Source organism: Chroicocephalus ridibundus, chromosome 4 (genome assembly GCF_963924245.1).
Source record: "Chroicocephalus ridibundus chromosome 4, bChrRid1.1, whole genome shotgun sequence".
Taxonomy (NCBI): domain Eukaryota; kingdom Metazoa; phylum Chordata; class Aves; order Charadriiformes; family Laridae; genus Chroicocephalus; species Chroicocephalus ridibundus.
In genome coordinates this window covers 74,383,563-74,410,182 of record NC_086287.1, presented here as the reverse complement: position 1 = coordinate 74,410,182, position 26,620 = coordinate 74,383,563, and the positions used below count along the sequence as shown (strand labels likewise).

Here is a 26,620-nt window from a genome sequence, read left to right as displayed (position 1 = left end):
GTTCACCTAAGTTCGAAACAACTCCTGGGTGTTTGGTCAGCCTTACGTAGCCTAACTGTAGGCTTAAGGCCTTGTTCCCCGCAGTGTATCGCAGGTACGCTCTGGCAGCGTGCCCTCTTAAGGGCTGTTTGCAGTTTGTCTTTGCCTGTTCTGAAAGAAAGGATAGTATTTATACTATTTATGTATTTCTCTAGGGGCTCCTGTACTTGACACTGGTGAGGCCTCACCTCAAATACTATGCCCAGTTTTGGGCCCCTCGCTACAGGAGAGACACTGAGGTGCTGGAATGTGTCCAGAGAAGGGCAACGGAGCTGGTGAGGGGTCTGGAGCACAAGTCCTGTGAGGAGCGGCTGAGGGAGCTGGGGGTGTTCAGCCTGGAGAAGAGGAGGCTGAGGGGAGACCTTCTCACTCTCTGCAACTCCCTGAAAGGAAGGTGCAGCTGGGGGGGGTCAGTCTCTTCTCCCAGGGAACAGGCGATGGGACAAGAGGAAATGACCTCAAGTTGCAACAGGGGAGGTTTAGGATGGATATTAGGGAAAATGTCATCACTGAAAGGGTTGTCAAGCCTTGGAACAGGCTGCCCAGGGAAGAGGTGGAACCACCATCCCTGGAGGTATTTAAAAGCCGGGCAGACGTGGTGCTGAGGGACGTGGGGTAGTGGTGGTTTGGGCAGTGTTGGGTTGATGGTTGGCCTTGGTGATCTGAAAGGTCCCTTCCAACCTAGAGGATTCTATGATTTTATGCATTTTTATTAAGAAAAAAACCCCACCATCAGAATGAGATACTACTTCAGGAGCATGTTTCCCTTGTAAAACAAGCTCTTCTTTGCTTTGGGGAGACATACAGCTTGTGTGTCTTCTGGTCATTAAATGGTCTTCTGCAAATATCGTTGTCACGTTATTCATCAAAGATGGAGATCCTGCGCATAGGGAGGGTGGGTCTGCGGTGCTGTAGGTCATCAGACAGCAGATACGCGTGTCCATTAATTGTGAGCATCAGCACATAGAAGGTCTACAGCTGTACTGGCAGCGTCTAGCCCCTATGGTGTCACTTAGTGGAAGCAATATTTCATACCAGAGCTGCTGACAAACTGTTTTTCAAATGAGTGGCTTTTATGTTGCTCTGGTCTCATCTTTGCTTTTTATGTTGAACATGTAAAACTATAATCCTTGCTAAAAGGGCAGGTTCTTTTCTGCTTCCGATTTCTAATACAGCCAATAAATTGTTAGTGAATTGTAAATTTAGCTCCGTATCAGGGTAAAAGTTCAGAGGATTATAAAGGTTATCCGGCTGCTTCTCAGCTGCAAGGGTTTGTTATGAGAGGGAGGAAAATCCTATAAAACCTTCGCTTTTATCACCAGTGCCAAATGATTCCCTCGCCCCTGCAGTCAGGGCAGCTGGCTCGCTGCTCCACATCTTGCACGGGGTTGAGGATTGGGACTGGGAATCCTGCAGGAATGCCCAGTACAGGGCGGAGCGACTGGGAAGTGAGCTGGTGCTTCTCAGCTGTCGTACCAAGTGGAAGAGGCCAAAGTGCACCGTATGGCAACACAAATACCCCATAAACTGAGACGTGAGGAAGAATCCTGCCTATATAGTGCTCTGGCCAGTTGATTTAATACCTGTGTGTAAGAAAGTGTCAGGTTTGAGGTTTTAGTTCACCCGTTTGTCCTTAAGGGAGGAATTCCACTAATCGTATTTGATCCCTTTTCATATGTAAACATCTGACATAAAGCATTTTATGTGCCGCGTATATCCCGTCCATGCAGGCTGGGTGTGTGTGCCAGCAGCACCACCGTATTCTTCTCCTTTTTGCTTTGACTCTTGCTTTGAAGTCTGCAAAGGACTTACCACTTCTCCCTTCTCCCGCTGATTAAGGTATGGCTCCCTGTTATCAACCGGATCCTGTATTGGCTTCTGTTTGACTACTTTCAGAGTTGTATAAATGTTTCTTTTTTTAATTATTATTATTATTCTTTAGTGAAAATATCCCAAGAATTTTTGAATCAACAGCTTGTGCCTGCTAGACAGTGCTCTTCCGAGCTGCCTGCATCCCTTAGAAACCAAGGCTGGGCCTAATTAACTTTGGCCAAGAGCGAGTTGCAGGAAATCCTGTGTTCCTCCCAGGCAGTCTGGGTCTGTTCTCTTGATTACAGGTTTCCTATTGGATAAATAGCTCTAGCTTGTATTTTCTACAGCTCTTGGATGCTTTTTTTTCTTTTGTTCTTCTCTGTTTTGTGATGTTAGGGCTTTGCCCCTCAAAGTTTCCTGGATGGTGTTTAGGTGCAGACTTTGAAAGATGGAGGATAAAATTGTAGCTGTGCTTTTCACTTAGTTGGGCTGGGGGCTAGTAACAAAAATCATTAAGCGTGTGTCAAGATGTTAACAGCATAGACCGTTTGATGTCGCCCTGCAGTTGTCTTCTAAGCAAGCTCTCTTTTCTTAATTTATTTTTTTTATTTTGCTCCAAATTTGTCAGCTAAAAATGCCTGTCGAATGATGATACCAGCCCTATGTGAAGTGGGCTGTGGGGGTCCTGGGCTGAGTTGTGGCCCAGAAAGCTACTCTTGTTCCCAAACCTGTAGGTTGAGACTGAGATGTACCCAAATTCCCTTACCTTCATGTATATATGAAGGTAAAAACAATATCATACAAATAATAAATTGTGCACTATCAACCCAATTGTGGTTACCCTGCCTTCCAAAAGCTTGAGCAGGCATGTTTGCGGAAATGATATTTCATGGGCCGGCAGAACAGGACACATTGTCCCATATTTCAGTGAAACTTTTGCGTCCTCTCTAGACAATTCCAAAATGTTTTTAAGCTTTGTTTGTAGTTAGGTAACTGGTCTTTAAACATTGATTTGGTTTTCAGTTTGGAACAGTAGATAGTCTTCATTGAAAGGTGACAAATTTGTATGTTTAGTGTCGTCAGCTTTATGGGATGAGGGTGGATCAGAAATACAATATTCAAATCTTAGCATTTCTGTTTTGTAAATTGATATATAACTAGACCAGGTTTACAGTTGACCTACAGTATGCGACCGGTCTCATCCGGTGCTGCTGGGCTGCTTCATAAGGATAATTAGGGTTCAGCAGCGCTGGACTCCCATGTCTGATAATTGAGCTGGCAGCACAAGCGCTTAAAATAATCAACTGGAGAGCAGAGGTCGTACCTGGTAGTGCAGTTATAGCCGTAGAATTGCCACACCGAGAAGCTGTAAGCACTCTCATTTTGATCATTATAATTTGTTTTCCTATATGCAATGCCTTTCTTCCAGCTCCAAACGCTGATTCAAGAAACTGACCCTGGTGCAGATTACCGCATTGACCGCGCGCTGAACGAGGCCTGTGAATCGGTTATACAGACTGCCTGCAAGCACATACGGTCTGGAGACCCAATGTAGGTGGCTCTCGGTGACAGCTGGGTTTTGGTTCTGTTGGGCATCCAGGAAGATTGTGTGGCTAACCAATATAGATACTAAAACCTGTCCAGAAATGATGGGCTCCAAACTAGCAACTCGTACAGGGTTGGAGGTGTTACCCAAGCTCTGTCTTTGTTCTTGCCGTATAAGCAAGCTAGTATTTTTGTAACAGGGCAGGTTTACCACTGGTGAAGGATGTAGCTATCTCAGGTGCTTAGATTAAATTTGCAACATTTGATGTGCTAATTTTTCTTACGCCATAAGTCTTTAGTGCTGTCACAAAGAAAAGTAACAGGCCTTGAAAGGCCAGTTAAGCAAACCCAGGGACTTGCTGCAGGGACAAGTCTTCAGGTGTGACATATACTGTCTCCTGATCCAAATTTTATATAAAATAGTCCTTATGATTTTGTCCATCAGACTTGCTGAGATAGCTAAAACAATGGGATTTAAGAGGGTACAAACGTGCTATACGGTTGTTGTAGATGTAATCTTGAAGGAAGAGAAAGATCTTCACTGTGTTTGACTGTCTTATCTACAGTTCAATGGAAAGACTGATTTGGCAACACCAACGTTACAAGAAAACTCAGCATGATAATAACGGGCTGTTGCCTAACTTTTTTCTTCTGTTCGCAGGATTCTCTCCTGCCTGATGGAGCACTTGTACACTGAAAAGATGGTAGAGGACTGTGAGCACAGGCTTCTGGAGCTTCAGTATTTTATATCTCGTGATTGGAAGTGAGTACTGTAAAACACAATGTATCCTCACTTGATGCTTGTATTTAGGGTTTGCATGGATTAGCAGTTCCTTGTAAAATGATATAGCTTATGCTTGCTCAAAAGAGGACTTCTGTGATGCCAGGTCTGTAGGGCATTAATGCCTGTCTAGAACAATAGAAGGAAAAGCTGCTTGGAAAAAGTGCGATGCCCACTTAAATCAGGTACTTACTTAGAAATGATGCAGCCCCAAAATAATCTCAAGTTTGAGCTCTGAATTTTTCAATGCATCTTTAATTAAAGAAGTCTGTCTGGCCATATTGAAGTTGAAGGTCACTTTCTGTGCAGGTGGCAGCCAGCTTTATCTGCTCTCAGTGCTACAACATGGGAGTTAAGAAAACCACACTAATAAGTATAACAAAGAACCACTGTGTGAGAGGCTCCCTGCTTTCATTTCTGCCTCTTTTCAAATTCTCTTGCTGTGAGTACAGCCTGCAGAGCAGATGTAATTCCCTTTGGAGCACAGCTTTTCCAACTTCCGCATCCAAAGATGGCAGTGCTTTGTTTTAAATATATACAGAGCCCCTTGTGTCTGAGTGGGTTAAGATGAGGAGAGTATCAGTTTGATAAACGTGACTAGTGAGGAAAAAATAAATGTTTGGCTTTTCTTCTGAAGAAGGCTGAGAGGTGAGGAAGGTAGAGCACCTCAAGTGGGGTTGCTGCAAGAAAGAAATGGAATAACTATTGTCAGTAACCACAGGTGTGGTCACTAGTGGAAGGCAAGAAGTCATGGGCTTTGATTACTGCAAAGGGTATTCAAATCAAACATTAAGAAAATCCGATGTGCAGCTGTACCTATTGGCAGCATTGCCAGTAGTTAAGAGCTGACTGTTGAGAAGCTCTGTGAATCTTCTGCCCTTAAAATACATGGGGCTTCATGGACCAGAGAGTTTAGGGCTTATCTCAATAACTGTCTCCATAGGTAGACAAGAATACTTAATATTTTTTTCCTCCTCTTCCTGTTTCACTTCATTGCTGGTTCTCCTGCCAGTGCCATGTTTCCAGCAGGTAATTCATTACTTGAGACAAACTTAAGTGATGGGAAGAAGGAAGACTGAGTATTTGCATTTTGCTGGGGGTAAAGATAATTAATATTGCAGGCTGGGCAACATTAGCTCATCTTTCCTGTTTTAACCACTGTTTCCTAGAACTGGCTTATAAAAACTGTTATATTAGCTGTGCGCCTAGGACAGATGCACAGAGCAGAAAGGGTTTTCTTACTACTCTTATTATCTGTATAATTGTGTCCACTAATATCACTTGATGCTTGCCTATTAAAGTGGTGTAGAAATCTGAAGTTTCCATTTTGGGAAGTCGGCAATATCTCACTTAGTTTTAATATAATTAGATGTCATCTTAAGTGATCTGCACTTGCAGTTTCCTTGTATGCGAAAGCAAGAGATGCTGAGTCTTCAGTTAGCTCAAATCTGGAGCAGACAATAATGTATCTAACTCGGATTTTTATGAAACTGGCATTTCAAAATGGCACCAGTACAGCGTACACGTAAGGTATTATACAAGCAAGACATGGTAGGTACCTGTCTTTTTGCTGCTTTAGGATATCAAGGAGATGATTTCTTTTCTCATGTGTCAGCACTTGGCTGGCATGCTGCAGAAGAGAATGGGAGGCACTTCAAGAACTGTTGAAGATTTAATCTGTAATTAAAGATACTTGTGTATTTTTGCAAGACTGGGGAGTTGACGCCAAGCTGAGCGACAGGCGTTTTGCCACCTATTGGCTGGACACCGCTGCTAAATGATGTGGTGGTGTGTGAAATTTGAAGTAGATTTTTCTGCCTCAAAAGCATTTCAGAATATGAAAAACATTAAAGGCTTAAATAAAGTGCTAGTGATAACTTTTCTGTTTGCAGATTGGATACAGTCCTTTACCGCAAGTGTCAGGGAGATGCCTCCCGTCTCTGCCATACCCATGGCTGGAATGAGACTAGTGAGCTGATGCCTCCAGGGGCTGTTTTCTCCTGCTTGTACAGGCATGCGTACCGCACAGAGGAGCAAGGAAGGAGGGTGAGTGCCACTAACTGCTCTTTGATCTGTGATAGAAGGGTTGCACGTACGTTTGGAAGTTGGACACCCTGTGCTAAAACTGCAAGAACTTGCAAAAGCTACATAAAAGCACTTCCCATAGGTGGTACTTGCACTGCTCCGGGTGCACAGGTCCTCCTCAAATGTGCCTTGAAGGACTATGTTGTTCTGGTAAGGCAAAAGAGCCACATCAAGATGTGACAATTGCCCGCAGGGGGAACTGTGTGCTGACAACAAGGTATGGCTATCTGTTCAGACACAGCGCAAGTCCTCCCCCTTGTCTTTCCAAAGAGGAATGTGATTACTTGTAAATAGCTAGCATAGCTGCAAAATTGGTTTTACGCAAAAAGGAGTTCCAAGCCCAGCTTTCCTGGGCTGTTTCTAATTAAGTTTTGGTCTGAATACAACTTCAGATTATACTCCATTAAGTTCTTCCTATTGATATAAAGCATCCTTTCAATTCTTTGGAGCATACTGAACTGCTAAATGTGCTTATGCTGCCTTTAAAGAAGACAGTGGGGATGTGGTTTACCGCCCTGCAATCTGGAGATCCACCGTAATCACACTTTTTTTGTTTAGAGGTACTCTTTCCAAGTTTGCTGCCCTCTCGTGCCTTTATCAAGGCACTCCCTTGAAAGCAGCTGGGTACTTGGTTCCATTTCTTTTGGCGCTGTAGTGTACACAGCCCCGAGGAGTTGGTGGGTTTACACAATGGCCTGGCTTAAAAATTAATTTCTTCAGCTTGATTTAAAAAGTCTTTTGTGGCAGAGGTCAAGTATTGACTGAAAATATCTCTCTTTTAGGAATAATTTTTTTAATGCAGTTTCTTAGTCTGCTGAGTTGAGACTTCTTAATTCCATTTTATATTCGTGCTGACCAAAGAAATCAATAACCACCCTGCAAATAATCTATCGGAGAAAGAAAAGGCTTTTAAATGTATTTTTCTTGTGGAAAGTAGGCTAAGGGGGAGCGGCTGTCATTTTGAAATTTAGTGTTTGAAAGCAAACTCATCAGGGATTAGATCTGTACTTTTTTCCAGTGCTGTCCACAAAATGCTAGGTGACTTCTAGTGCTTTGGATTCTTAAATGCATGACGTTTCAAGCTTTGACTGCTGCGTTTTAGGTCTGACAGGCACCATACAAGTATCCCTTGATTTTCTACAGTTTGTTTTTTTCCTCGGTCTTGGCAAATGCTGGCTCTGATGTTCTGCAGGGCGGGGTGCTGACAAGAAATTACGGCCGGACTATATTGCCTTATTCTGGGCTTCCCTTTTGTTGTTGAAGGCACGAGCTGGTTTGACTTGCTTCTTCAGAAGCAGCCTGTAGCTTTGAGTGAAGGGGGCAATGTGTGAGATAATCTAGGGACCTGCTTTGACATCTCATTTCAAAAGCAATGTGAAAGTTCAAGAACATAAGATTTATTTTAGTGGAATGAAAGGAGCCTTCCATTCAAACTAAATGAAAAAGCTCCAAACTCTCTTGGAGCCTGGGTTTCTTGTGGGGGTCCCAGCAGGCTCATGCTGAGCAGTACAGGCTGACTTCTGCACTTTCTGGGGTCACTGGTAGTGTTTGTGGTCACTCTCAGTACGTTGTCAACTGACAACATCTTCTTTGCATTGTATGGCTCTAGAGCCGCTGGATGCTAAACGCTCTTTGCCGCCTTTGCAGCTATCGCGAGAGTGCAGAGCTGAGGTGCAGAGGATCCTCCACCAGCGTGCCATGGACGTGAAGCTGGATCCAACCCTCCAGGACAAGTGCATGATTGACTTAGGGAAGTGGTGCAGTGAAAAAACGGAGACAGGGCAGGTACTGTGCACAGTAACTTAGTTTGCAGAGCTGGAGGGGTGGGATGGGCAAAAAAGGGGATAAAGGAACATCTTGTTGTTAGCTGTCTCTTTATACCTGTGGGTATATTAAAAGTGGATGCAGTTTGAAATGTAATCTACACTAGACTGAGAGACAGAGGTGATACGAAGAAGCTTTGCACCTACTGCATGGCTTCAGTAGGCTCAAATGCGTAGTGGAATGAGGAGGAAGGGGGTAGTTAACAAGAGGTACTTTGATGAAGCAACCCCACCCCGCCCTGACTCTTATTTGGAATATTCTATTACAAGCTTGACATTTCCCACATAAACTTTATCCCATTTCCATTTGGCAAATACTGACGTGCTTCCTGTGTTTATAGAGAACTGAACTAACATCTGCTGCTACTTAACAAAATTTCAACAAATACTTTTGTGTTAAATTGCTGTGCCCTAGCAGAGCTGTCAGGGAGGAGCCATTCAACAGCAGATGCAGTAGAGCATATGCCATTGTCTCTTTCAAGTGCCCATCATAGGTTGTAGTTTGGCTAATTAACGTCTCATTAAGGTTATGCGAAGGGCAAATTAAATGTGGTATTTCAGAAGTGGAAGCACATCACGCAGCTTTTGAGAACAAGCGGTAACATCCTAGACCAACATCCTTAGGAGGAGTGGGATTAAATGAGATTTAGGACTTCACAAGGAGGGCGGCAGTTTCACGTGCGTTAACAATATTTCAAGCCCAAATTTTCAAATTGAGTTCTTGCATCACACACTAAAATACCTGATTTTCTAGGAGCTGGAATGCCTTCAGGACCATCTTGATGATTTGGTGTCTGATTGCAGAGACATAGTGGGAAACCTCACCGAGCTGGAGTCTGAGGTGAGCAATTTGCAACCTGGGGTAAAGGGAATAGTCAAACATGTCTAGTTAAGCATGTCATTTTGATAGTGATGGAAAAAAAGTGAGGTTAGAGAAGTTGCAGAAATGGAGCTCTCTGGGATCAAGCAGAGACCATCCATTCTGACCCGTACGATGTAAGTTTTCACGTAGGGTTCTTGAGGAGGAGAATTGAACAACGGTTCGGGATTTTAGGCTGGTGATGACATTTCTCCTCCTTTAAAATCGGTTATGGTACTGAAGCTAAGATTTCTTGCACAGGTAACCAACGCTGTTATCTTTAGTACAAGTCAAGATAGGTCATGGGACTTCGTTTTTTGGGTCTTGCTTTCAAGTAGTTTTGAGTACCATATTGCAACTTCCCTCCCCCTGTCTCAAATGTTGCAAGACGTAACTGCCAGCTGCATCATTGGAGGTTTTCAGTGAGGTCAGCAGCTTTACTTCTTTTATGAAGCTGCATATTTGATTATCTTGCCCCCAGCTGTTCCCCGTATCTCTTAAAATTCACATTCTGCCCTAGGGAAAACTTCCTTCCAGTGATTACAAAATGGTTTGTTCAGAACTATCATTAATCTTTAACTCTGCCTAGGTGTAAGGTGATTTCTAGTGCTGTAGCATCCAGATGGGTGAAGGTTGGCTGAAATATCCAAGCAATGAGTTTCTGTGGAGACCAGGCTCTTCCCTTAAGCTGTAAGGCTTGTCTTGCATTTGCCACGTTGTTGGTAGGAGTGAACCTTAGGGTGTGAACCAGAGTGAACCAGAACTGGAAGGGTAAAGCTGTCTGGATTGCATCTTTCCACATCCTGAAAACTGGGTTGAGTTTAACTTGTTATCACAGGGTTTTTATCAGAGCCTTTTTTCTTGTCCATTCATTGTGAAAATGAAATATTTCGTGCTTTCTGCAGGACATTCAAATTGAAGCCTTGCTGATGAGAGCGTGTGAGCCCATTATCCAGACATTCTGTCATGTGAGTACTCTGTAATCGTGTGAAGATATCTGGGGGAAAAACACTGTGTGGGAAAGGTTAGAGGTTTTTAGTATTAGTTCTTAGTGTACTTGCCACACTTCAAAAGTAAGATCAGACATAAGCAGTTACAAAAGTCTTTAATTAAAAAAACACCCTGGAGGTATTTAAAAGGCGGGTAGACACAGTGCTTAGAGATAGGATTTAGTGATGGTTTTTGTCAGAGTTAGGTTGATGGTTGGACCCGATGATCTGAAAGGTCCCTTCCAACCTGGGCAATTCTATGATTCTATAAAACAGAAGTTCTTAGTTCCATCTAGTGCTTCTGCTGTTATCAGAGCCCTAGCATAAAAGCTAAAGTTTGAAGATGCAAATTGTCTTGTAATTGGAAAAATCACTCTTTTTAGAGTGGGTTAAAACCTAAACTTTTTCCTTCCCCCTCGCCCGCGAGCGGTGCGTCCTGCTGCCCCACTGTGTGCAGCTGCTTGGGATTGCTGAAATAACTTCTCACATTGCTGTGGGATTGAGTAGTTACATAGTGGTGAAGGCATCTAACTGTACTACTTCATGTAAGCATTGAGTCTCTGCAGTATGTTCTCCTCAGTCTGAAGTGGGCATGTGCCTGAGATGATTCTTTTCTGAACTATATCTATAAATACTTGTGTGGTACAACTCTTGGGTGGTCAGTTAATAGTGGGTGTAAGCTCAGTAGAGAGTGGGACCGTAAGTTCCACTATTTCCTGGTCACGGTGGGCTCCAGGAGCATAAAAATCATGACTTGGAAGAGTGGCTCATTTTTAAGCCTTTCACCTCTTCTTCAGGAGGTTGCAGATAACCAGATTGATTCTGGGGACCTGATGGAGTGTCTAATACAGAACAAACACCAGAAGGAAATGAATGAAAAATGTGCAATCGGAGTTACTCACTTCCAGCTGGTAAGCAGCACTTTGCTATCAATGGAAGCCTGTTTTGTTCCTTGAGGGTGTTGACAGGAATTAGCTATTTGAGATTGATTTCCTGCTGTATTTAAAGTGCTCTTGTGAATTCAGGCAGTTCATAAATGTCTGGTCATAAATGGTCACTTCTGGAGATAACTTATTCAGGCCCCCTTCTTCCTTCCTGGCGTATGGTAGGGAGGGTCCCACCTTCTGTAGCAGTGCAGCGTTCCACATTAGTAAGTTGTGGGCAAAAGCATTTGCTGATTGTATAATTCAGCAAGGGTTCTTTTGGGCAGAACTTTACTTTTTTTTTTTTTCCCTCTCCAGGTGACCAAAGGTTTTGGTTTTTTTAACTAATTTCTCTCTTGCAGGTTCAAATGAAAGATTTTAGATTCTCATACAAGTTTAAAATGGCTTGCAAGGAGGATGTGCTGAAGCTTTGCCCCAACATCAAAAAAAAGTGCGTAGTACCTGACCAAGCAGCAATGTGATCTGGTTAACTTTATTACGTATTTATACAATACTTCACAATAGGGCAGCAAATGCTGGACTTCCTTTAAAGGCTGATTGTTTTATGTGTTTTCCCTTAGTGACTGTTCAGCAGATGCTTAAGGTAGAGGCATTGTCTGACTCTTTAAAATTACTTCTGCTTTACTCTTGCGTACAAGCCTGTCCTCTATTTTTTCTTCCTCTGAAAATGGCTAATGATTACGATTAGTGGACTGCGTGACCCAGGATGTCTTTGAGCTGAGAGGGCCGTGATTAGGGGCACAGAGTCTAGTTGGAGGTCAGTGACAAGTGGTGTTCCCCAGGGGTCACTACTGGGTCCAGTCCTGTTCAATGTATTCATCAATGGCCTGGATGAAGGGATAGTTTGCTGATGACACAAAGCTGGGAGGGGTGGCTGACACAGCAGAAGGCTGTGCCACCATACAGAGAGACCTGGACAGGCTGGAGAGTTGGGTGGAGAGGAACCTTATGAAATTCAACAAGGGCAAGTGTAGGGTGCTGCACCTGGGGAGGAATAACCCCCTACACCAGGACAGGTTGGGGGCTGAGCTGCTAGAGAGCAGCTCTGTGGAAAGAGACCTGGGAGTCCTGGTGGACAACAGGGTGACCACGAGCCAGCAATGGGCCCCTGTGGCCAAGAAGGCCAATGGCATCCTGGGGGGCATCAAGAAGAGTGTGGCCAGCAGGTGGAGGGAGGTCATCCTCCCCCTCTGCCATGGCCCTGGGGAGGCCGCATCTGGAGTGCTGTGTCCAGTTCTGGGCTCCCTGGTTCAAGAAGGACAGGGAACTGCTGGAGAGGGGACAGCAAAGGGCTGCCAAGATGCTGAGGGGACTGGAACACCTCTCTGATGAAGAAAGGCTGAGGGACTTGGGTCTCTTCAAGTCTGGAAAAAAAGATGACTGAGCGGGGATCTTATAAACACTTAAAGGGTGGGTGTCAGGAGGATGGGGCCAGGCTCTTCTCAGTGGTGCCCAGTGACAGGACAAGAGGCAATGGGCACAAGCTTGAGCATGGGAAGTTCCACCTCAACATGAGGAACTTCTTTCCTGTGAGGGTGGCAGAGCCCTGGCACAGGCTGCCCAGAGAGGTGGTGGAGTCTCCGTCTCTGGAGACATTCCAACCCCGCCTGGACGCGTTCCTGTGCCACCTGCTGTGGGTGACCCTGCTCTGGCAGGGGGTTGGACGGGATGATCTCCAGAGGTCCCTTCCAACCCTATGATTTTCTGATTTCCTTGCTAGATTCATCATCTTCTAAGGTGCAGGCTACCGTTGTTCCACTTGCTGATCTAGGAAGGGAAGACATCCCGCTTATTTTAGCCGGTTTGTTCATTTCAGTGTAAGGATTTTTTTTAATGGCCTACTGCAATGACGTAAGGCTAAATTACACACAAGGTCAATCCTGTTGGTGGATATCAAGACTATTTGCATTTTATGATATAAATGCCCTTCCCGTAATGCTGAAGGATTGTTTGCAATATCATGTAGGTGTTCACCTTCATCTAGTTCTGAGTTAAGGAAAGCTTTTTCAAAAGTGCTCATGTGACTTAAGAGCAGAGGTCTTCCTGGGCAGGAGTGTGGTGGCATATTGAATATCTTCCTGGCTGCTAATCTAGATTCCAATTAGGTAGGATCGCATTTAGGTTTTAATTGTGATCCAGTTACTCTGCATAGAGCTGTACCCAGGGTAGAAGCAAGCATAGCTGCACAAGGACTTTATGTTGCGTTTGGATTTTTGGGGTCATTTTCTTCAATGTGGTGATCCACCACCAGCCTTGGCTGGTCTAAGTGAAGGGTGTATGAGTAAAAAGCTGTTTTCTTTTCTGCAGGGTGGATGTAGTGATCTGTCTGAGCACAACTGTGCGCAATGATACTTTGCAGGATGCCAAAGAACACAGGGTCTCTCTGAAGTGCCGCAAACAGCTGCGTGTTGAGGAGCTAGAGATGGTAAACGTGCATGAAACTCTTCTTCTTCCCGCTCTGCTAGCAAGGTCCTTGAATTAAAGCTTCCTAGTTTGTCCACCCTGGGGAAAAAGGAAGCTCATTTGTATCTAATTTATTTTTTCACTCTTCTTACAACACGAGGCTCAGCTGCCCTTCACGGTGAAAGTAATGATTGTCTACTTTAATGCCTTAAATATAGTCTCATGAAGGCTAAGGCGAGCTAAATGGTCATTGGAATTTCAGCTAGAAGTGATTATGTTTAGTGTTAGAGAGCAACGTGCTGCACATGCTGATGTTGTCGGAGTCCTCTAGGAGAGAATAAAAGCTTCATTTTACAGACTGTGGAAACAAGCACAGATGAAGCAACTCGCCTCCAGCTGCTCTAAGCTGCTCAGTTGGATAAACAGGGGTAGTGTGTGTTCCAGTAGGCAGGGCTGCCTCTCGGCTTCCCGCTGCAGTGCTTGCAGCAATAAACTCCGAAGGTCTTTGGCCAGTAGATGCTGCTTGAGTGTTAAAGCTTCACCCTAAGTTAGGCCCGTATCAGGAGAGACAGCACTCTTGCCTTTGTACGGAAGAATTTGAATGCTGGGCGTCATGAAAAGCAGGAAACTTCATTCAGGTCACCCAATAAACGAGTGGCTATTAATATGTCCTTTAACATGAAAAGATTTTAGCTGTCTGGGACACTTGTGTTGATGCCCTTTTAGGAGGAACAGCGGAAACAACTTGGCAGTTCTAAGTTCATTTTAAACCCTTCCTTGAGTGTAAAAAGCCTGCATGTGTTTGCAAGGTTGATTTCCTACTTCTCACACCCCAGACCCTTAAACTCAAAGAATCTGACCTGCCGGTTGTGAGAGTTGCTTGCTTTTTGTGAGTAGAGGGCTCTAGTTAATAGATTAACAAAATAAAATAGTCTTTAGTGTCCTACTTAAGTTCATACTGTAATTTATCCTGCAGACTGAGGATATCAGACTCGAACCAGAACTGTATGAGGCTTGTAAAAGTGACATCAAGAACTACTGCCAAAACGTGCCCTATGGCAATGCTCAGGTAATGGATTTTTATTAATAATTTACAATTTAATTTGTATTTTCATTTCAGAAAACTTTTGAAAACCACTCTTGCCCCTGTGAGTGCAGTGTTAGATTTTCATTTTGATACCACTGAAATCTTTCATTGGTATTTTGAAGCATAATTTTTTCTCCCCACTGGTTCACGAGCACTGCTATTGGGTGAATGCGCTGCTGTGAGCAGTTTGTTCCTCAGTTAATGAACTCCTAATGCTAGTTTTAAGCTATTAGCAGCTGGTTACTGTGAATGTTGCTAAAGATTTCTTAGGTGTAATGTCTGCAAGATGAGGCTTGGGGTTTTGGAGTAAGTCCAGGTGACCCTCTTCATCTCATTAAATCTTTGTGAGAAAAGATGAGCTTAAAGCAAGTCCTGGAAATAAGCGTTGGTAATGACTTTTGATAAAATCTAGACATTGGGAACTTAACTGCATAAATCCGGTGAAGATGGCTATTAGGGGAACACATAGCTGTGCGTTCTGAGCAGCGTATGACAGGATCATATCAACGATGTGTCTGTAATGGTTGTCATACTGGGTTGTAGATTATCGAATGCCTGAAAGAAATCAAGAAGCAGTTGAGTACCCGGTGCCACCAGAAAGTGTTTAAACTGCAGGAGACGGAGATGATGGATCCAGAACTGGACTACACGCTCATGAGAGTCTGCAAGCAGATGATCAAGGTAACGGTAGCGTGCTGATTTAAGACAGTGAGGTTGGGTTATAAGCGGTTTTGAGGTTCCTATAAAGGCTTGTAACAATACTGCTGTCTTGTTTCAGAAGTATGATTGCTTTCTTGCAAAGTAATGAGTTTCTTAACTCTACATCATGCTGAGGTTTCTTCAGGGCTCTTCTCTTTCAAGTTTACTTCCTCTACTTATCTGATCAAAGTCCACACACTGATAAATCCGTCTTTCCAACTGCCAGCAGAATTAAGGAGGAAGTCTGTGCTGAGGCTTTTTAATACAGTTTTCATCTAGTCGGTTTGGATTTGGGTTGGCTTTTAGCAAAGGTGAAGAAGTTGTGATTACAGAGAGCAGTAACATCGTCAGTTCGCTGCAGACCCGGTGCACACAGACTTTCATCAAACTGATAAAGCAGGCAAAACCATGCAAAACTTAACATGAGCAATGCTGGCTTAAGGTGGTACCACGTGGAAAGCAGCAGTGCAGGTTAATACAAGACACTCTTGCACAGCAGCCAGAATTGCAAGCCCTGAAACACCAGTGCGTGTGGTCCGTATGCAGTACCTGGACTCCCTATTGTGGCCGAAGCAGAATACCTCAAGAATTTATTGCTTTCCAATGCAATTTCATAATTAAAAAAAAAATATACCTGTAATCTCACCAAAGTAGTGAGGATTAAAAGATGCAACAGCCTTATCTTACGCTCACAGAATTAGTTTCTAACAAAAGAAATTAGTACTTTGGTCTGAATTTTGGGTAAGCTGGTTCACTTTTGACTATCTCTTTCAGGGTGGGAATGGGCAAATGAGTATCAGTGAGCTCTTCTCTGCTTTCTCACTCTGTATGGTCCTACTTTCTCCTGAGTGTTACTAATGAAGTCTTTACCTATCGCTTTGTCCAGCCAGCATTTATGCAGAACAGCAGTATGTGTATAGACTTAAGATTCCCTTTTTAATTTCTAAAATAAAGGGGCGGGAAAGTAGATGGGTATGAGGCTTAACTTGCTGGGTATTTTTTGCAAAGCGTGCTGTAATTTCAGAATAGAAAATCAAGGCGTATTGCTTTTGATACTGCCGGCACAAGCTGGTGCCTAGAAGTCAGTCAAGGCTGTACAGCTCAGTGCTCAGTCCGTGGGCAGAGATATTCATGCCCGTAGTCAGCTTAGAGAGAGCACTGTTCTTTCTAATAGGTGTTGGGGCTAAGGAATGTGTCGGTATACCTCTGGATGGGGCAGGTGGTTATTCTCTTCTTTTAATATAGTTGTGGCTTTGTTTTTTCCAAGTGCTCAGTGATGAAATTTGGGGGTTTTGTGTTCTTTTTTTTTGTAGCGGTTTTGTCCAGAGGCAGATTCAAAAAATATGTTGCAGTGTTTGAAACAAAACAAGAACAGTGAAGTGATGGATCCTAAATGCAAGCAAATGATTACCAAGCGCCAGATTACACAGAACACAGGTATTGTCTTCTGAAAAAAACACTTAACTTGCCTGTCTGAGCTGTTGAGTGGTCCATGTGGCTGAAACAACATTTGCGTTGTTTTACTCTCCTTCATGGTTGTCAGTGCACACGCTGACTTTATTCAGTCAAGTTCTTTGAGGGTCAACGTGTGCTACTGGATCCACTTTATTCCTGAAGCTCTTACCTCGCAAGTTAAAATTCTATTGTGAAAAAATACTATTTTTCCCCCAAAGTAAATTCATTGATGGTACAATATCACCCAGGAAACTTCTGTCAAATCTCTTTTGAATCTCTTGTGTTCTGTAATCTGGAGAGACGTGTACTCTGATGAAGTTCTGTCATCTTTCTCGGGTAGACTACCGCTTAAATCCAGTGCTCAGGAAGGCGTGCAAAGCAGACATACCAAAATTCTGCCAAAATATCCTGAATAGGGCCAAGGATGATACGGAGTTGGAAGGACAAGTCATCTCATGCCTGAAGTTGAAATACGCAGACCAGGTGAGTAGAGCTGCTGCATGCCAATGAGAAAGAGTCATTGAGTAACAAATCGAAATTGCGGTGTGTTCAATGTATGTAACAGCCTGTACAGAAATGAGTTTTTAGACTCCTATAGCACTATTAAAGAATATGCAGCTTAAAACACAACATGATTGACTTATGAAAATTAATGGTCACTGAGTGGGTTAATGACTTTCTCCGCTTAATAGCGTCTCTCTCCAGACTGCGAGGACCAAATTCGAGTGATAATCCAGGAATCGGCTCTTGATTATCGGCTGGATCCCCAGCTTCAGATGCACTGTTCTGAAGAGGTAGGAGATGTAGCTCAGCAGCTGCATTTTCAGGATGAAAACTCCCTTCATGAAACAAATTTTGTTTCTTAAAATGTGAACTCTCCTGATAATTAAAAAAAAAAAAAGAAAAACAACCTTTGAACTCCTAGCTAGTCAGGTTCTCTGCTTGTGCCTTTTGCCCAGTGTGCAAGAACTGCAGTTTTCTGTGCAGCGCTAATATAAAATTAATTTTTTCATCTGGGATCTCATCAGTACTTTTGACTATGGAAAAATGCTGCTTTCCTGGTATAAAAAAGTGTGTTAGTTCTCTAGTCTTGTCAGCCTTGACTGGAATACAGTCAGGTTTTTGAGCTTTCGCTTTTGATAGCCCAATCAGCCGTGCCTCAGGTATTGCTTATTTCATATCTTAACATTATTTCTATGCTATTTTCCTCCCTGCCTTCCTCCTCGGTACAGCAATATTGACTTCTTGCTGTTGGGTTTCAAAGGGTATGAATATTGCATGAGCCAGACTGCGTTTGGCTCTTAGGATTCTTGGGGGGGAAAGTGTCTCATCATGTGTTCTCTAGCTGCACCCTGTGATGAACTAATATATTGAGACATAAATGTGCTAAAAGGCAGAATGATTGTTGTGAACTACTTATGTTAAAATACCTTTTTGAAAACAGATTGCCAACTTGTGTGCAGAAGAAGCCGCAGCTCAGGAGCAGACTGGGCAGGTAGAAGAATGTCTGAAAGTGAATCTGCTGAAAATAAAAACTGAAATGTGCAAGAAGGTAAAGGAAATAAATTGAATGTGCTCTGCAGGGATGGGATGCCTTTTAGAAGTCTGTGATTTTTTCCAGATCACAGCCCAGGCCATGTTCTAGCTAGTATGAAGCCAGACCTCTGCAAATTTCCTTACACGTCTCAGTTCTGGCCTGCAGTGATTCAATTCAATTTCAATTTGCCAGTGAAAATTGTGCCGACAATGCCCTCCTCTGCAATTCCAGGCTTGGATCCTTTCTCGATTACGATTGCCAAAGTTTCTTGTTACTAATCTGTTTTCTGTTGCTGTCTCCGTTGCAGGCTTCCCGAGTGCTGGGTATGGCCTAGGCATTGGCCATGATCGATGGCTGTATGACTTGCCCTGTGGCTATGGCACCTTATTTCAGTTCTAACTGAAGTAGCCCTGGCATATTGACTTTATTTTAGATTAATATGAGTATTTTAATGCACATAACTATGGTAACCTGTATAAACTGGGACATTTAATCCGGCCTACACCAGCATTCATAGCCTCACCCAGGGACAGTAGTGTTTTTTTCTCGTGAGCCTGGATTTAAAAAGATGATGCACCTTGCAGAAACATTGAGCAGTATGAATTTTGTTCTCTGTTTTGGTTTTTTTTTGACATGTACTTGTAATTTCCCCCTCTCCAGGAAGTACTCAACATGCTGAAGGAAAGCAAAGCAGATATATTTGTTGACCCCGTGCTCCACACAGCCTGTGCCCTAGACATCAAGCACCACTGTGCTGCCATTCCACCAGGGAGAGGACGTCGTAAGTACTTGTGCTTTACCTGTATAACCTCCCAGTCCTGAGAGCCTTAAGCTTCATTTTCTTACCAGCATTACCTGAAGTACAAGATATTTCCACCAGTCCTCTGTGGGCAATAAGGTGGAACAGCTGCAGAGGTGGTAGATGCCACTAGAAGACATGTATCAAGAAGTCCTTCCTTGTGTCCAAGGCAGGACCTGTTCTTCACTCCTGATCCTTGCACCCCTTATCTGCAGATTTAATGAGTATATTTTATGTTCCATCATTCATGTGATTACCGGCCATGGTGTGTGATGCCAGATCTGTTAACACTTCTGTAAAATTCCTCCTCAGTTAAATCCTGTTGAAAACTATCTCTTCATACACATGGACTGAAGTACATGGACTCATTTGTCAGTGAGGTTTATCTCCTGCCCTGTATCAGCATCACCCAGGATACAGCTCCCAAGTTTACTTATGAGAGTGTTATATCAGACTGCATCAAAAGCTTCCCTGGGACTAAGCTGCTTCTCGTACAGAAGCAGACCAGCATGGCTTCACAAGACTCATTCTTAGCTAATCCCCTTGGTCCTTCTTTATGGCAGTCTTTGACCATGGTTGGCTTCTTTGTTTCAATATTTGACAGACAAAATTAAACTGAAGTCCTTTGATTTTTTTTTTTCCTTCTCTAGTTAAATATACCATTTTTTTCTCATCCAGTGTTACAGAGGGTAGGGAATCTTTACTACGTTTTCTAAGTTCACATAGCAGCTGAAGGCTTTGAGAGTTCACCAGTTGTTCCAAGTCCCCTAAGACTCGGTTCATCAGGTTCAGACCACTCGAAACATCATTTATTTAAGTATTTCCTAACACATTCTTTTCCTGTTTGAGGTCAAGCTCTTGCACTTTGTTACTGCTGTTACGTTAGCTAGCTGGATAGTATGTGTAAGGAAAGTTAGTGGGGGAAAAAAGCTCTGAACTTTCCCATCTTTCTGAGTTTATCTGGCGTTAAAAATAGCAGCCGAGTGTTTTCCTGATCGTCATCTTTCATGCTGGTTACTGAATGCCTTTCTGAAATTCTGGATATCCTTTATTTATTCCTGTTTTGTCATAATTCCTTTGATGTGTGTTCTGAGGTGGTTGCACTGAAGGGATGCAGAAGTCTGGGGAGCGATCTGCTTCTGAGTGTTTGAACTGACAATTGTGTTTAAAAAGTCTGGAGTTAGTTTAAAGTTTGCAGCGTGTTTGCTGTGAACAAAACTCTTCACAGCAAAGCAGAAAGCACCCAATTAGGGATTATTCAACTAAGGCAGCGTAAGTCTAAAATACAGATTTTTATGTTGGTGTCTCATATGAGAGCATATAAAAGAGTTTCAGTTTGCCACGCCGCTCCGTGGGCACCCAGAACATTGTGATCCCGTTTCCTTTTCACAGGGCTGTGTGAAAACTCAGGAAGTTAAACCTTTCCAAAACATTTTGTTCATCAAAAGAAACTCCTGACAAGCCTAAGGAGATAACACTGTGTTTTTTCCTGAGCTGAATGTGATCTTAGTTCTCTCTAAAGCCTAGTGGCACGGAATTTGGAGTACAGCTCATTGAAGGTGCAAATTTGTAAGACTTTATAAAATCTCATGTAAGTCACATGAATTACATTTGGGATATGTACTATAATTTCTTTTTGGAAGTCAAAATTTCTTGCGCCTCAAAACGCAGTTATTAATCGTGGATCTTAGTGAAATTTCTAGCTTCACGGGTACAACGGGGCTTTGTATATAGTCTATCAGGCTGGCTAGGCTGGTTAGAGAGTGATGTAACCATCAGCCTTTATGAGAATTGAAGTGTCCTGTTCCAGCAGCCTTTCCGTAGCGTGTTGTTGAAGCCACCGCTTCTAATTTTGTCTCACACCGTTTTCTCTGCATTACAGAAATGTCATGCTTAATGGAAGCCCTGGAAGATAAGCGTGTGAGGTTGCAGCCTGAATGCAAGAAACGCCTTAATGATCGCATTGAAATGTGGAGCTATGCTGCGAAGGTGAATATGTAAAGGATTTCCTTTTTTCTTTTTTTTTTTGCATTGGATTTATGAAAAACTTCAACTGTAATGAAATTCTTGTCTTTGAAGCTGATGTTTTGAGTTTGGTCTGGAAAAACTGAAATCAGGTCTCCTTTTTTGAACTTGTGTATTTTACTCTCTCAGTGCCTGGGATGTGTCCTCAGTGGTGCAGATTAAACCGTCTTTTGTGCACACAGGACTCGGTCTCCTGTGGAGAAGGTCTGGGGCCATGAAATAGGGTCAGCAGAACTTCCTGTTATAAAGCTGTCTCCTGAGCAGCAGTTCCCTTGGATGAATCGTTGCAGGCTGGCTTGTTTGTGGCTCAGGCCAAGCCTGACGATGACAAGAGGCAATAGCAGTGCCAGAGACTACACCTGATAAATGCCAAGGCTGAGGGTCACATGGGAAGTGCACCTTTGCTCATTTATTCCCTTTTCCCCTCCAGGTTGCCCCAGCAGAAGGCTTTTCTGACCTTGCCATGCAAGTTATGACATCTCCGTCCAAGAATTACATACTGTCTGTGATCACGGTTGGCATCTGTGTACTCTTCCTCATCGGCCTGATGTGTGGACGCATCACCAAGCGGGTGACAAGAGAGCTCAAGGACAGGTAGAGCCTGGATTGCCTGCTGAAGAAATGCCTGCCCAGTGCCCAGTTTTGTACAGCCCTCCTCTGTATAGTCTACCCACCCCCTCTTGTGAGAGGAGAATAAAAAAAAGAAAAAAAAAAAAAAAAGAAAAAAATTAGAACAGCAGCAGGTGTTGGCTCAGTTTTCCCATCCTGGATCTCATCCACAGCATCTTCATCCTATGAAAGTTTGTGTGCAACACTGGCAGCCCAGCCAGCAGCTTTCGGTACCCCTTTGTTAGCAGACTCTCGTTTTACCTGCCTGTAGACAAGTCTCTGTTGTACTGTTGGAACTGCCTTCACTCTCCAAATCAGACTGATATGACCTGCAGCTCAAGCAGTTTTTAAGTAAATTTTTAAAGAAAGACATATATCTGCGTACCGACTATATGATTTAGGTAACGGTTCGTACTGAAATCTAGTCGTCCTCTGTGGCTGGGTGAAATTGAGGCAGGAAATTAAAGGGTAAATTGCATCTTACACCACAGTTGGCCTTGTTTTGGACATCTTGCTCATCTCATGTAAAGCATCTTCAGAGCATAGTCTTGGACAACCTAAGGACACCAGTCCCTGGTGTCATCTTCTAGTGAATATCCTGCTTTTGTGACTGTGGATTTTTCTTTTTTTTTTTTTTTTGGCTGAAAAGATGTCCTCCCTTACTTCCTCTGCCACTCGCAAGATAGAATAAAATACTGACCAGGATCAAATACTCACGTGAGCTGTACAACTTGTATTTCGGTAGATTAAAGACACGGTGTAGTCGCAAGGCGTGTAGAGCCTGTCAACAGTGTACAGCACTGCTGTCAGCGGGTGTTAGCCGCCCTGATCAGTTCCTTGGTCACCTTTTTTTATTAGCGACGACGCAGTAAAATTCTAACACTCCTTTTTATTTTTACCTCTCTGCTGCTAAGGTGTGACCCTGCCGAATTAACCATCTCCAGGTAGTATTGACACGCTGGCAATAGAGCGCTCTGTCAGTGCCACAGAAAGCGACTGAACGCTCCACGTGTTCTACCTGTAAAACGGTTACTTGTGGGCCAGTGCAGTGGTTTGTAACTGGCCTGTCTGGGTATTAATGGTTTGAATGGTAGCACTGAAGAGTGGGGTTTTTCTGTTCCCGAAACCACAATTGACAGTGTGGCATTTCCTGGGATGCGTAGGACAAGGGTGCTGGTCCAGAAGGCTAAGCAGGAGTGGATGGGAGGATGGTAGTGTTGTGCGAAAGGCAGAAACATCTGGATTTTTAAGGGAAGTAGCTTCCACAGTGTTACCATCAATATGTGCGCTCACGCTATATATAGTTAAACTTCCAGAACCTGATACTCGCACCCCAGAGCCCAAAGAAGGTGTTCTAGAAAAGCTGCACCAGTAGTTGTGACCTCTTTTTACCCTCGTCTTTGTTCCTCAAGTACAAGGAGGCGTGGAGGTCGTAAGCCACATGCTTTGGCTGAAATGCTGAGTGTGGTAGTGAAACCTCAACCGCATGGGAGTCCGCGTGTGTGCAGTAGGATATACTTTATTGGCCTTTTAAATGTGCACACCTGTGTGTGCTGTGGTAAGAAATCATGTGCTTGAAACTGTCCAACTTAGGCTGATGCTTGAACCATAACTTTATTTTCCCACTTAGCGCACTGCTAGGTAAGACCTGACACTTCCAGTTCTCGCCCTTGTTATCTAGAAGAACAGTGGCGGTGGTTTTGAGACACTTTGGAGTGTGGACCAGCTGATTCTGATGGTGCTGCATGTACAGAACGACGTATTCACAGTACTGTGAGCTTTTGCTGCAGCTGAAGCTTTTTGCAAATGTACCTGCATCCCGCTCTGAGGATGGAGAGCAAACCATTAGTCATACAGTTTGGGACTTTCGGATGCTAGAGAGTCTTTCACAAACGCTTTGGGCGTTTATATCAAAGTATTATGAACACAAGGCAAGCAGTAGCAAAAGTCTGAGCAATGAAGGTTCAGTGGAGAATCAGTGCATGGTAGGATTGCAATTAAGCAGTTAAGTAGACCAGAAATGAAGCCAGAATACTTTCTCTTGCCCCTCTTCCTGGGGCTAACGGAGCTTAACTGGCCTCTGCCACTGTGAAGGGGAGCAGCAGAGGAACGGTTTATCGTGTCTCTTGAGGTAGCACGGGTGTGTAACGCCACAAATGTTAGTTTGGCAATTAGAAGTGTGTGTTGTTTCACTTGAGTGCTGAAATTGCTGCTGTAGAGATGGATGTGTTTGCAGAGCTGCTGGCAAGCGAAGTGGGGTCTCTGGGCAGCCTCGCTTGCTTCTCAAAATGTCTATCGGGCATAATTAAATTGGTATTGGAGGGCTTTTTTTTTTTAACTGTTGTGACTTTTTGAAAAGGCGTTTTGTAATCAGATTAGCTTGAAAAGCCTAATTAGATGGTTTATTGTCTAGAAATAGCATCTTCCACTAAATTCCAAAAGACATTGCGGTGAAAATTGTAGGTTTGTAGCCATAGTTCTGAATGTAAACCCTGTTCAGCTCTGAAGGTGACCTTCTTTGCTTTCAGGTATAAGGTTTTCTGGGGTTTGGTTGTTTGTTTTTTTTTTGCTTTTTAGTTTGGAGCAGGTTAAGGTGCGGGTGCCTGGAGCACTGCGTTAGGAGCCGGTGGTGTTTCTGGCTGTGTCTGCAGGCTCACCTGGGACCTGGGTTTCAGTGTGAGCGCCCTAGTGGGGTGTCACAGGGGGGTGTCTGGAGCCCTCGCAAGCAAAGCTAGGATACTAAATAAATTTCTGCGTGATGCCCTTTGTCACTGTAAGGGCACAGACCCACCTTTTAAAGGTATGACACCGGCAAAGGGTCCAGAGCCGTTTTATCTTTGAGCAGCGTTATCTCTTCACGTGTTAAAATGCAGCCTCCTGCCACTGCTAATGACGAAATTTGCTTTTTTTTCCCCATGATTAGAAATCTACCAGTCCCAGTCTTGACTGGGACTCCTCCTGCTTTTCACGCATACCTAAAAATCCAGAGGTCTCAAAAGCACAGAAACCCACACAAAGTACTCTTACAAAAATAACCTGCTTGTGCTGCTGCCAACGCAACCTCTTGCCTGCAGGTAACCGTTTTCCATTGCGGGGACAGACAGAACTGGTTGTAAGAAACTCTGCCGTTGCCTTGAACCTGAGGAAGCCTTTTAAAATTCTCTGATCGAATCGAGAGCGCTGGAAATAGCTGCCGTCAGCCAAGAGAAGAGTGTTAGTGTGGCAAAAACCTGGGGTGCCCCTTCCCTTTTCGTCACCCTTGCCTCTCGGGGGAGAAGAGAGGTGCAGAATGCAATTCGGGAGGCGGTTGGTGTTTTGTTTTCTCCTTTTCGTCACATGAATCTGCTCTTGGGGAGCTTAATCTAGACCTTGGGGATGTATGGAAGGGGTTGGAGCCAGGGGATGGTGCCAGGCATACAGATCTCTTTTCCCCCCCGCCACTGCTGCAAGGGTTAGCGAGCTGTTTCCTGAATGATGGCGTGTGTTTTGGTGATATGGGTAAGGAGGACTCTGCATCTCGTTACTTCCCTACTGCTAGCCTGTTAGTGTTCATTCTTACTGACATCAATAAGCTTATTTATTGTTTACCTAGTGGGTCTAATCAAGTCTCTGCTGATTTTCTTATTTTTTTACTTTTTTCAACTTGGGATTCTCCCCCCACCCCCCATGTCATTCAGGCTGCTGGGTGGGAACAGAATTCCTGGCATTTCCAGTGAGCCGAGTCCCCGTACGTCTGTGTTGCTGCAGAGGGCTGGGAAGGCCCCTGAGGGAGCTCAAATAATTCTGTAACAAAATGGAAGCATTTTGCCCAGAATCTGACACGTAAAAAATCCACGCCAACAGAATCAGCCTTGCTCTGAAAATCCGCAGTAAGGAGATTGTACGAGAAGTGATGGGTTGTGCTGATAGGATCCACAGTAAGCAGGTTGGATGAGAAATAACGGAGAGGAGTGAATGTCTCTAAAACCAGAAACTGATTGGGGGTGGGGGGGGGGAGGTGGGTACGGAGGGAAGAAATGTGACAAGCTGGGGGGGGTCACTCAAATCCCATAATGTTGTAGAGGAATTGTGTTCAAGTTGGATGGTGACTTCTGCTAAAACACAACTTCTAGTTGAAAGAAGATTGTAGGCCTTCCCCCCTCCCCTTTTTTTTTTTTTTTTTTTTACTTTATGGGTTTGGTTTAAAGAAAAAAAGGTAGTTTTGAGGTGTGTGTGAGTGCATGAGTGTGGCGTGAAACCGGAACATTTCATCTAGCACTTCTGTCCCTATTTAAAACAGAGCTCTGCGGGCTCAAACAGTCGTAGTGTCCCTTTGTATAAAAGGATGTTTTTCATTGGGGAGGGGTCCAAAATCTTCCTGGCAGCTCCCAAGTACTTTGAGCAGCCCCCACCCCCCTTGGAGCCCAAACCTGGGGCTGGAGGTGTGGTTTGAGGGGACCCAAATTACACACGTAGCAGGGGGAAAAAATTTCAGCCGGTTCTGCTGTTTCTGTCCCATGCTGGTGGGATTCTGAGCTCCCTGTATGGGTCGGGGCGGGGGGGGGCAATAATGCGTGGCCGCTCGCTGGGCAGGGCCAGATCCCCCAAAATTCATTCCGTAGCTGACCCCAAAGCAAGAGATCCCTCGCTGGGTTGGTCGCTGTGCCCTGAATGCCCCCCTGTGTTCACATACCGAGCATGGGGACGGTGTGAGTATCACTTGGGGGTGGGGGGGCAGCGGTGACTGTGACACCGGTTCTGGGGAGTTTGGGGGTGTGGGGTGGCACCGCGGCATCGCACAACAGCCCCGGCCCCTTCCTCCTCTACGCTGTTTGAACTTAGTCTCTTTTTTTTTTTTATTAATTATTTTTAAATGTGACAATTAACGAGACTTTTTTGTTGTTGTTGTTCTTGTAAATGCTTTTCCCTTTCTGTGTATAAATCCCGGCCGGTCCCTGTTTCGGTTTGTTTGGGGTTGTTTTGGTTTGATTTTTTTTATTATTTTTTTTACATGTCCATGCTGTGTAATTTTGAGATGTTACTGAGATTCTGAACATAATAATGTGCATTTTTTGTTTTGTTTTTTTTTTCTGTACAGATGAAACGGGAGAATTTAATAAAAAGAGTCTGCAGGTTTTTACTTGTTGTAC

The 26,620-nt window shown here is 43.9% G+C and overlaps 1 protein-coding gene across 1 annotated transcript in view; it reads left to right on the top strand.

Moving 5' to 3' along the window:
- The window catches only part of GLG1 (golgi glycoprotein 1), an 88,056-nt gene extending 61,446 nt beyond the window's left edge, over nucleotides 1–26,610 (top strand). Inside the window, exons 9-26 of the mRNA XM_063334174.1 lie at nucleotides 3,281–3,402; nucleotides 4,058–4,159; nucleotides 6,070–6,223; nucleotides 7,910–8,047; nucleotides 8,840–8,926; nucleotides 9,850–9,912; nucleotides 10,731–10,844; nucleotides 11,219–11,307; nucleotides 13,185–13,302; nucleotides 14,257–14,349; nucleotides 14,911–15,048; nucleotides 16,380–16,503; nucleotides 16,862–17,004; nucleotides 17,214–17,315; nucleotides 17,966–18,073; nucleotides 18,719–18,839; nucleotides 20,740–20,846; nucleotides 21,313–26,610. Of these exons, the coding sequence (XP_063190244.1) occupies nucleotides 3,281–3,402; nucleotides 4,058–4,159; nucleotides 6,070–6,223; nucleotides 7,910–8,047; nucleotides 8,840–8,926; nucleotides 9,850–9,912; nucleotides 10,731–10,844; nucleotides 11,219–11,307; nucleotides 13,185–13,302; nucleotides 14,257–14,349; nucleotides 14,911–15,048; nucleotides 16,380–16,503; nucleotides 16,862–17,004; nucleotides 17,214–17,315; nucleotides 17,966–18,073; nucleotides 18,719–18,839; nucleotides 20,740–20,846; nucleotides 21,313–21,480 (2,091 nt within the window). The 3' untranslated portion in view covers nucleotides 21,481–26,610. The remainder of the gene's footprint in view (nucleotides 1–3,280; nucleotides 3,403–4,057; nucleotides 4,160–6,069; nucleotides 6,224–7,909; nucleotides 8,048–8,839; nucleotides 8,927–9,849; nucleotides 9,913–10,730; nucleotides 10,845–11,218; nucleotides 11,308–13,184; nucleotides 13,303–14,256; nucleotides 14,350–14,910; nucleotides 15,049–16,379; nucleotides 16,504–16,861; nucleotides 17,005–17,213; nucleotides 17,316–17,965; nucleotides 18,074–18,718; nucleotides 18,840–20,739; nucleotides 20,847–21,312) is intronic.
- Nucleotides 26,611–26,620: the final 10 nt, after the last annotated feature.